This window comes from Schistocerca cancellata, chromosome 5, assembly GCF_023864275.1.
Source record: "Schistocerca cancellata isolate TAMUIC-IGC-003103 chromosome 5, iqSchCanc2.1, whole genome shotgun sequence".
Taxonomy (NCBI): Eukaryota; Metazoa; Arthropoda; class Insecta; order Orthoptera; family Acrididae; genus Schistocerca; species Schistocerca cancellata.
Window position 1 is genome coordinate 640,826,006 of NC_064630.1, and position 10,195 is coordinate 640,836,200.

The 10,195-nt window shown below is 44.1% G+C and overlaps 1 protein-coding gene across 1 annotated transcript; it reads right to left on the bottom strand.

The window, feature by feature from the left end:
• Positions 1-2,221: 2,221 nt before the first annotated feature.
• LOC126188730 (peptidoglycan-recognition protein LE-like) lies at positions 2,222-2,812 on the bottom strand. The gene is made up of 2 exons (XM_049930338.1): positions 2,797-2,812; positions 2,222-2,721 (listed from the first exon to the last, which is right to left on the bottom strand). Exons 1-2 carry the CDS (start codon positions 2,810-2,812, stop codon positions 2,222-2,224), a joined length of 516 nt encoding a protein of 171 aa, XP_049786295.1.
• Between the last annotated feature and the right edge of the window lie 7,383 nt (positions 2,813-10,195).

Sequence of the window (10,195 nt, forward strand, 5' to 3'; positions counted from 1 at the left end):
CATCTTTTCTTTATTTGTGTGTGAGGAATGTTTCCTGAAAGTTTGGCCGTACCTTTTTGTAACACCCTGTAGATAGTAGACAGGAGTCGATTGTCGCGTGCTGCAGGAAGTAGTGCGACTAGTGTTGACTGAGAAGTAGTACTGGAGAGTGTCGAGTGAGAAGTAGTGCTGGAGAGACGGGCAAGAATGTTGGTCGAGTAAATTCACCGCAGTATGACGAGTGAGCGCGTCCCCCTAATCGTCGTGGGGTGGACCCTCATCGATACCGATTCGTGAGTGATATGAAACAGAAAGCGACAAGTGCCGAATTACGTGTTTCGCGTCAACCGCGTCGGGCAGCAACAACCATGGATTGCAGTGAGGATTGTTGTGGATGTTAACCATCATCATTGCGTGTGACGAAATACCTAAAATCAGCAACCAATAAGAGATATAATCGTAATCAGATGTGTAAGGCGAAGGTAGCAACTGCCTCAGTATTTGTGTGTTAGTAGGAAATATATGGTTCAAATGGCTCTGAGCACTATGGCACATGGTCATCAGTCCCCTTGAACTTAGAACTACTTAAACCTAACTAACCTACGAACAGCACACAACGCCCAGTCATCACGAGGCAGAGAAAATCCCTGACCACGCCGGGAATCGAACCCGGGAACCCGGGCGTGGGAAGCGAGAACGCTACCGCACGACCACGAGATGCGGGCAGGAAATATATATTAGTTTGTACATCGCAACCTTTGAGGTCCTTAATAATAGACAAACTTTCAATCATTCCACTATTCAGTTGCAAAACAGCCGCACTCGGTTGAAATATCCCCGAAATCACATCAGAAAGACCGATAGCCTTTCATCCATTAAGCACACGGTCATATAATCATAATAATTAACTGTTTGGCGGCCTTTGATAAAAATCCAGTAAAGGAATTAAACGGGGGTTTTTCAGTTTGTGAACTGTAATTGTCTCGTGGCAGGGGTAAAATACAGGGAGCGAAAGGCTATTTACAATTTGTACAGAAACCAGATGGCAGTTATAAGAGTCGAGGGTCATGAAAGGGAAGCAGTGGTTGGGAAGGGAGTGAGACAGGGGTGTAGCCTCTCCCCGATGTTATTCAATCTGTATATTGAGCAAGCAGTAAAGGAAACAAAAGAAAAATTCGGAGTAGGTATTAAAATCCATGGAGAAGAAATAAAAACTTTCAGGTTCGCCGATGACATTGTGATCCTGTCAGAGACAGCAAAGGACTTGGAAGAGCAATTGAACGGAATGGACAGTGTCTTGAAAGGAGGGTATAAGATAAACATCAAGAAAAGCAAAACGAGGATAATGGAATGTAGTCGAATTAAGTTGGGTGATGCTGAGGGAATTAGATTACGAAATGAGACACTTAAAGTAGTAAAGGAATTTTGCTATTTGGGAAGCAAAATAACTGATGATGGTCGAAGTCGAGAGGATATAAAATGTAGACTGGCAATGGCAACGAAATCGTTTCTGAAGAAGAGAAATCTGTTAACATCGAGTATTGATTTAAGTGTCAGGAAGTCGTTTCTGAAAGTATTTGTATGGAGTGTAGCCATGTATGGAAGTGAAACATGGACGATAAATAGTTTGGACAAGAAGAGAATAGAAGCTTTCGGAATGTGGTGCTACAGAAGATTGCTGAAGATTAGATGGGTAGATCACATAACTAATGAGGAGGTATTGAACAGGGTTGGGGAGAAGAGGAGTTTGTGGCACAACTTGACTAGAAGAAGGGATCGGTTGGTAGGACATGTTCTGAGACATCAAGGGATCACCAGTTTAGTATTGGAGGGCAGCGTGGAGGGTAAAAATCGTAGAGGGAGACCAAGAGATGAATACACTAAGCAGATTCAGGAGGATGTAGGTTGCAGTAGGTACTGGGAGATGAAGAAGCTTGCACAGGATAGAGTAGCATGGAGAGCTGCATCAAACCAGTCTCAGGACTGAAGAGCGCAACAACAACAACAATTGTCTCGTGTTCCAGACTGTGGCTGTAATAATTTATTTCTGAAGGCAACTCCCCTGTCTTTCATATTACCGGTGACAGAACAGTCTATGATGTGAAATGTATCTCTTCTCTAACGGGACTCTACCAGCGAAATATCATAATTTTACTGGCCAGAGTGCAATTTTTTGGAGACGTGCATAATTGCCTGTTCTGGCAAAATGAGGAAGCGGCATTCGGATCATGTGTGCTGACAGTCAGCGCCCTGGGGCACTGTCGCTTTCATCAGCGTCGTGACCCCCGTCGTCAAACGGCCGGTCGGTCCAGCGCGGCCACGTCTTGAGGAGCGAGAAGAGCGCGCCGCCCGGACTGCTGGTGGCCGTGAGCTGGCAGTGGCCCACGACGCGGTAGTCCTGCGTCAGCACACGTCTGCGCTCCGCCTCGGCCAGCAGGTAGGGCAGTGCGTCCAGAGCCGGCGATGCCGGCAGGCGCCTGCAGAACGTGCCCAGCAGCGCCACGGCCAGGCAGCGGCGGCCACTGCCATCGTCTGGAACGTCCAGTTCCAGGTCTCGACCCACAAGTCTGAGGTCCGCTGCCAGCGCCCAGCCGCGGCCTTCGTATACGGCACCAGACGGCGCCAGCACGAAGTTGAACGGCAGGTCAGCCCGCCCTCGGCAGTGCACCTCGAAGTCCTGCAGGCTGCGCATTTGACGACGCTCCCGTTCCACGCTTTTAGGCGCCGTCGTCCCCGTGTGGCCTGTGGCAATATGCACAAAATCAGCACTTTTTGAATTATAGGTTTGTGTTTGGAATGCTGCAGCCAGCTACTCACAAGGGAACCTCCCCATCGCACCCCCCTCAGATTTAGTTATAAGTTGGCACAGTGGACAGGCCTGGAAGAACTGAACACAATTCAATCGAGAAAACAAGAAGAACTTGTGTGGAACTATGAAAAAAATAAGCAAAATATACAAACTGAGCAGTCCATGCACAAGATAAGCAACATCAAGGATAGCGTGAGCTCTGGAGCGCCGTGGTCCCGTGCATAGCGTTAGCAGCTGCGGAAAGAGAGGTCCATGGTTCAAGTCTTCCCTCGAGTGAAGAGTTTCCTTTCTTTATTTTCGCGAAGTTGTGATCTGTCCGTTTGTTCATTGACGTCTCTGTTCGCTGTAATAAGTTTAGTGTCTGTGTTTTGCGACCGCACCACAAAACCGTGCGATTAGTAGACGAAAGGACGTGCCTCTCCAATGGGAACCGAAAACATTTGATCGCAAGGTCATAGGTCAACCGATTCCTCCACAGGAAAACACGTCTGATATATTCTATACGACACTGGTGACGGCATGTGCGTCGCATGACAGGAATATGTTGTCGACTCACCTAACTTGGACACTTGGTGAATGGGTAAAAAGATTCTTCTACTTTGACCGATTTAGGTTTTCTTGTGGATGTGATAATCGTTCCCAAAAAAGTGATGAAAACATGAGAGTTTGTCACATAGACTGCAACAAATGAATGCAACAGTTTCACAGTCGCACAGTTATCCCTGTGCTCTGTCAAACATGTGTTTTTAACGTCTTCTAATTTTGCCCTGTGTAGACCGTCAAATCCTGCATATGTCCAAGCAAATCTGAACATGTCCTGGAATTTTGGAGAGCGAAGTTGATTATATAAAAAAAATTTAAACTTTTCACTCGAGGGAAGACTTGAACCAAGGACTTCTCGTTCCGCAGCTGTTCACGCTAACCAAGTGACCACGGTGCTCCTGAGCTCTCACTATCCTTGATGTTGCCTGTCTTGCGCATGGACTACTCAGTTTGTATATTTTGCTTATTTTTCATAGTTCCACATAACTTCTTCCTGTTTTCTCGACTGATCTGTGTTCAGTTTTTCAAGGCCTATCCACTGTGGCAACTTATAACTAAATCTGAGGGGTGTGCGATGGGGAGGTTCCCTTGTTGGTAGTGCACAGTTTTTAGGTTTCCTCAGTCGGTAAGAAAGGAACTCTTATACGACCACTTTGTTATCCGCCTGTCAGACTGTCTGTCTGCCGGCCGCGGTGGCCGAGCGGCTTCGTTATGACCGATATTGGTGTTTGTCTCTGGCTCGATTTCTCTTAACATTACGATGCACTTGGGCTTTATTCAAGGAGTAGCTGACTGCTTATCTTTGCCCAGGTGTGTATTCATTTCAGTCTTCTATTAACCGATCTCTTCCTTCCGCACCTCTGTATCCGTCTCCTACTGCCTTTTTTCTGTCCACTTTACCCACCCCCTGATCTTTGTCCACCTCCACCTGCTCCTCTGTTAGTCGCCTATCTATGTCCACCCGCTCCTCTCCCCCCTCTATCTGCTCCTTCCACTCTATCTATCTCCCCTTCCCCTACCGCTCATTTCCTCCTCCACCTCTCTTTATCAGTCTCCTCCTACCCCCTCTCTCTGTCTATCTCCTCCTTCCCCTCTCCTTGTCCATCTCCTCCTCCTCCCTCTCACTGTTCATCTTCTGCTCCCTCCTCTCACTAACTGCCTTTTCCTTTCCTCTCTCTGTCCGCCTTCCTCACTCCCTCTTTCTGTCCTTCCCTTTCTCTGTCCATTTCCTCCTCTTCATCTTTCTGCTGATCTCGTCCTGCCTCTTTCTTCTGTCTCTTCTTCCCTGCAGTATCTGTCCATCTTTTCCTCTTTCTTTCTCTGTCCACCTGTCACTGTCCCCTCTCTATGAACATTGCCCCTCTGCCTGTCCCCTATATCTGTCCAACTCCTCCTACCAATAGGAGGCTGGTATTTTTTTGTCATTAATCTTCTGACTGACTTCATGTGTCCTGCCAGGAATTCCCCTCCTGATCCAACTTCTTCATCCCAGAGAATCACATGCAACCTACATCCTCAGTTATTTGCTGTATGTACTAGGTCTACAACTTTGATTCCGCCGATTTTTCTCGATGTTCGCTACTTTATTGTGAAAAACTTACAAAGAAATTATGATTCAGAGTATTACCCATCGCTGGCCACTACATTCTCCGATCTCTCGAATAGCCTACGAATCCTGTGGCGGAAGAACTGGGCGTCTTTTGTCCCGTATCCATGAATCGATTCAATTTTGCACTTGTTCATATGATCGGAAGTGCTGGTCAGCCAGACTGTATGCCACTGATCGAAAAAGATGGCAGTCAGAGAGAACAACGTATGGAGAATACGGCGGGAGGGATAGGACTTCTCGTTTCAACGTTTCCATGTATATTTTGACTGGTTTTGCGACATGGGGTCGAGCACTGACCTGCTACAAAATTACCTTTACATGTCTATAGCTGTGTTGTGGTCGTTTGTGTTTCAGTGCTGGGTTCGAGCCCATCAATTGCTTTCGATAATGGTGTCCTGTGACTGTCTTTGTCTGTTTCAGCAGCTACGAAACCGTTCGGTCTTCCCCCTCCATGCCGGTCTTCGACATCAAAATCACCGTACTTAAGGCGTTGAAAACATTCTCTGCACGTTCTTCCACTAATAGTTCCCTCACCATTGGTCTTACCCAGCATTTTGAGAGCCCCAGCCGCAGATTTCTTCATGGTAAATCATAAAATTAAAACTTCCCGCAAATGGCGAGAAATGGGTAAGTAAGTCGACGAACTTAATCGAGAATAACCTTATCATGCAATCACAAATCAACAAATATTTTTATGGAATTATGTTTACAGATGCCTAAGCTTATTATATTACACCTATGACCAACCACCTGAACCCCCCCCCCCCTTGCCGCTACTGCCGTCTATTGCAAAACGGCGGACGCAAAGTTGTATACCTGGTATTTCAATCTCTGTCTTCCTCTACAGTTTTTGCCTTCAACAACTCCACCAAGTGTCACGGAAATCATTCCCTGACGTATTAACAGATATCCTATCATCCTGACCCTTCTCCCTGTCTGTGTTTTCCACATATTCCTTTCCTCCGATTCTGTCGAGATCCTCCTCATTCCTCACCTTATCTGTCCACCTAATTTTCAACATTCGTCTTTAGCACAACATCTCAAATGCTTCGATTCTCTTCTGTTCCGGTTTCCCCACAGTCCATTTTTCACTACCATACAATGCTGTGCTCCAGACGTACATTCTCAGAAATTTCCTCCTCAAATTAAGTCCTATCTTTGATACTAGTAGACTTCTCTTGTCCAGGAATACCCTTTTTGTCATTGCTAGTCTGCTTTTGATGTCCTTCTTGTTCCGTCCGTCACTGCTTATTTGCAGCCTAAGTAGCAGAATTCCTTAACTCATCTACTTAATGGACATCAATCCTGATGTTGAGCAGTGAAAATGCGATAAATGGGAATTTTTTTCCGGCTGTCGTTTTGTGAGAGTTCGAATTTTCGTTAAGGCTTGAAATTGTCTGTAATGTTTGTTGCAAATCGCTAAGTGGTCTCATTCGCAAATATTTGGCAATGAAATTATGGGTCTTCGCGTGTCTTTGGCTACACTGCTTTTCCACCCGCACCTTTTTGATATATAGATGGTTCTCACCTCCACAGCGATTCTTTTGAGACGGCAGGTGATATCTGTACCAAGTTTTGTTGAAATCAGTTCAGTGTTTACGAGATATGGAACATACATACGTAGATTCGTGTACATATATACATACATACCTATGTGCATCCAGTTTATAACATGTATGGATTTTAGTACTTCACAGTGTTAATTCGTTGTGTAACTGCACAATATCAATGGATATATTATCGAAGACAGTGCTGCCAAAGCAGAGTTACTAAACACAGCCTTCCGAAATGCCTTCACAAAAGAAGACGAAGTAAATATTCCAGAATTCGAATCGAGAACAGCTGCCAACATGAGTAACGTAAAAGCAAACATCCTTGGAGTAGTGAAGCAACTTAAATCACTTAATAAAAGTAAGTCTTCTGGTCCAGACTGTATACCAGTTAGGTTCCTTTCGGAGTATGCTGATGCATTAGCTCCATACTTAACAATCGTATACAACCGTTCGCTCGACGGAAGATCCGTACCCAAACACTGGAAAGTTGCACAGGCCACACCAATATTCAAGAATGCTAGAAAGAGTAATTCACAAAATTAAAGGCCCATATCGTTAACGTCGATATGAAGCGGGATTTTATAACATATATTGTATTCGAAAATTATGAATTACCTCGAAGAACACGGTCTATTGACACACTGTCAACATGGGTTTAGAAAACATAGTTCCTGTGAAACACAACTACCTCTTTATTCACATGAAGTGTTGAGTGCTATTGACAAGGGATTTCGAATCGATTCCGTATTTCTAGATTTCCGGCTTTTGACACTATACCACACAAGCGGCTGGTAGTGAAATTGCGTGCTGATGGAATATCGTCTCAGTTATGTGACTGGATTTGTGATTTCCTGTCAGAGAGGTCACAGTTCGTAGTAATTGACGGAAAGTCATCGAGTAAAACAGAAGTGATTTCTGGCGTTTCCCAAGGCAGTGCCGGCCGGTGTGGCCGAGCGGTTCTAGGCGCTTCAGTCTGGAACCGAGCGACCGCTACGGTCGCAGGTTCGAATCCTGCCTCGGGCATGGATGTGTGTGATGTCCTTAGGTTAGGTTAGGTTTAAGCAGTTCCAAGTTCTAGCGGACTGATGACCTTAGATGTTAAGTCCCATAGTGCTCAGAGCCATTTGAACCATTTGAACCCAAGGTAGTGTTATAGGCCCTTTGCTGTTCCTTATCTATATAAACGATTTGGGAAACAATAGGAACAGCCGTCTTCGGTTGTTTGCAGATGACGCTGTCGTTTATCGACTAATAAAGTCATCAGAAGATCAAAACAAACTGCAAAACGATTTAGAAGAAATATCGGAATGGTGCGAAAAGTGGCAGTTGACCTTAAATAACGAAAAGTGTGAGGTCATCCACATGAGTGCTAAAAGGAACTCGTTAAACCTCGTTTACACGATAAATCAGTGTAATCTAAAAGCCTTAAATTGAACTAAATACCTAGGTATTACAATTACGAACAACGTAAATTGGAAGCAACACATAGAAAATGTTGTGGGTAAGGCTAACCAAAGACTGCATTTTATTGGCAGGACACTTAGACAACTACTAAGGATACTGCCTACACTACGCTTGTCCGTCCACTTTTAGAATATTGCTGCACTGTGTGGGATCCTTACCAGATAGGACTGACGGAGCACATCGAAAAAGTTCAAAGAAGGGCAGCACGTTTTCTATTATCGTGAAATATGGAAAAGAGTGTCACAGAAATTATACAGGATTTAGGCTGAACATCATTAAAAGAAAGTCGTTTTTCGTTGCTACGCAATCTTCTCACGAAATTCCATTCTCCAACTTTCTCCTCTGAATGCGAAAATATTTTGTTGACACCGACCTACATAGGGAGGAACGATCATCAAGATAAAATTAGGGAAATCAGAGCTCAGGGGAAAGATACAGGTGTTGAATCTTTCCGTGCGCTACACGAGATTGGAGTAATAGAGAACTGTGAAGGTGGTTCGATGAACCCTCTGCCAGGCACTAAAATGTGATTTGCAGAGTATCCATGTAGATGGAGATGTAGAACGAGGAGGCTGTGTAGTGGACCAAACTCTTATTAGTGTTTGCATTCAAGTAAAGGGAATGGAAACACTGGTTCAATACGAGGACTGAAAGCTGAGTCATGACCAGTGACTGTCAGTAGGAGGGATCCAGTTCCTGTCCACAAGGGTTCAGCTTCATATGACGCCAATTACTCTGAAGTTGTACTGTGCGATTCCTTTTCCTTTCCTGGCACGCTGCCTGCTACTGTAACTGCTTTTATTTTACTGGCCGTGTGCCTGCCGCAATTACAGTAGACGGCACATCTCAAATGTGGCTCTATAAAGTAGCAGTTGACAGTGTTTGGAAAATCGTATGAAATCCCATGATGACTTTTGAAAGTACAGTCGTACTCGTATAGCTTACTCCTTTGTAGAGGAGCTCAAAAATTTCTAACTCTTCCAACATGTCGAACAACGAGAAGAATTTTGTTGCAATTGCCACACATAACAGATTTGTAACGTTTTAGATTATATTTATAGAATGTGATGGCATGTTGTGAAAATTTATGGAACCACATAAGAAGTTGCATTTTTGGAATTCTGTGTATCGTGGGCACATTTTTTTCAGCTGTTATTATTACTGATCTAAAAAAAAAAAGTTATGGGCATTAAAAGTGTTATATGATGTTGGTAATTCGGAAGTACATACGAGTAAAAAATACCGTGGCTGACATTCATCCAAAGAAAATTAATCCTGCAGAATTTTGTGGAAAGGAGGAGTTGTATTCGATCAGGTGACTGTGGAGCAGATGGAGAGAGGAGGAGAAGGAGATTAGTATTTAACGTCCCGTCGACAACGAGATCATTAGAGACGGAGCATAAGTCGGATAAGGAAAGGATTGGGAAGGAAATCGGCCATGCCTTTTCGAAGGAACCATCCCGGCATTTGCCTGAAGCGATTTAGGGAAATCACGGAAAACCTAATTCAGGATGGCCGGACGCGGGGTTGAACCATCGTCTTCCCGAATGCGAGTCCAGTTTGCTAACCGCTGCGCCACCTTGTTCGATGACGGAGAGAGTGATGATGCCTGATTGCCGTATCTAGCGATGTTCATGATCACTATGATTGTGTGCCAACAAATAAGGGTTCAACATCAAGCAGCTCTGAAAACAGTAAAGTTTTGGTTTTTATCTCTGTGTTTTTACTGTAGTGTTATTTAGAACTGTTTAGTGAGTAACTAGTTTTCAAAAAGCACCAGTCTGTAGACATTTTTTGTCTACAGACATGTTTTGGGGAAAGTGTAACGTTCATTTGTGCATCGAGGAAAAACGTAACTGTTTTCTGTACGTTCATGAGGCATAAGAACTGTACAGGTCAAAAGTCAGAAATGATTATGTATTTTGATACGTCAAAAACGTAATCCGTAATTAGTCGGAAACCATAATTAATAATCAGTATCTTTGAACTGAATATCGGTGATCTCGAAGGGAGACGCTGAACAACATCTGAAAGTTGACTAATAACTGGCTACTGACACCGTCAAATCAATGTGATATCTTTGTATGCACTGTGAGTTCTTGGTACGCAAAATACTTAAAGATATTCTATTACACATAAATTTTTGTTATTAGATAACTTGTGTTCATTATGGCTTTGGATCGTTCTTGCCATCCCTCACTATACAAATTAATCTGGAAGATGTTTCATGACTATTGG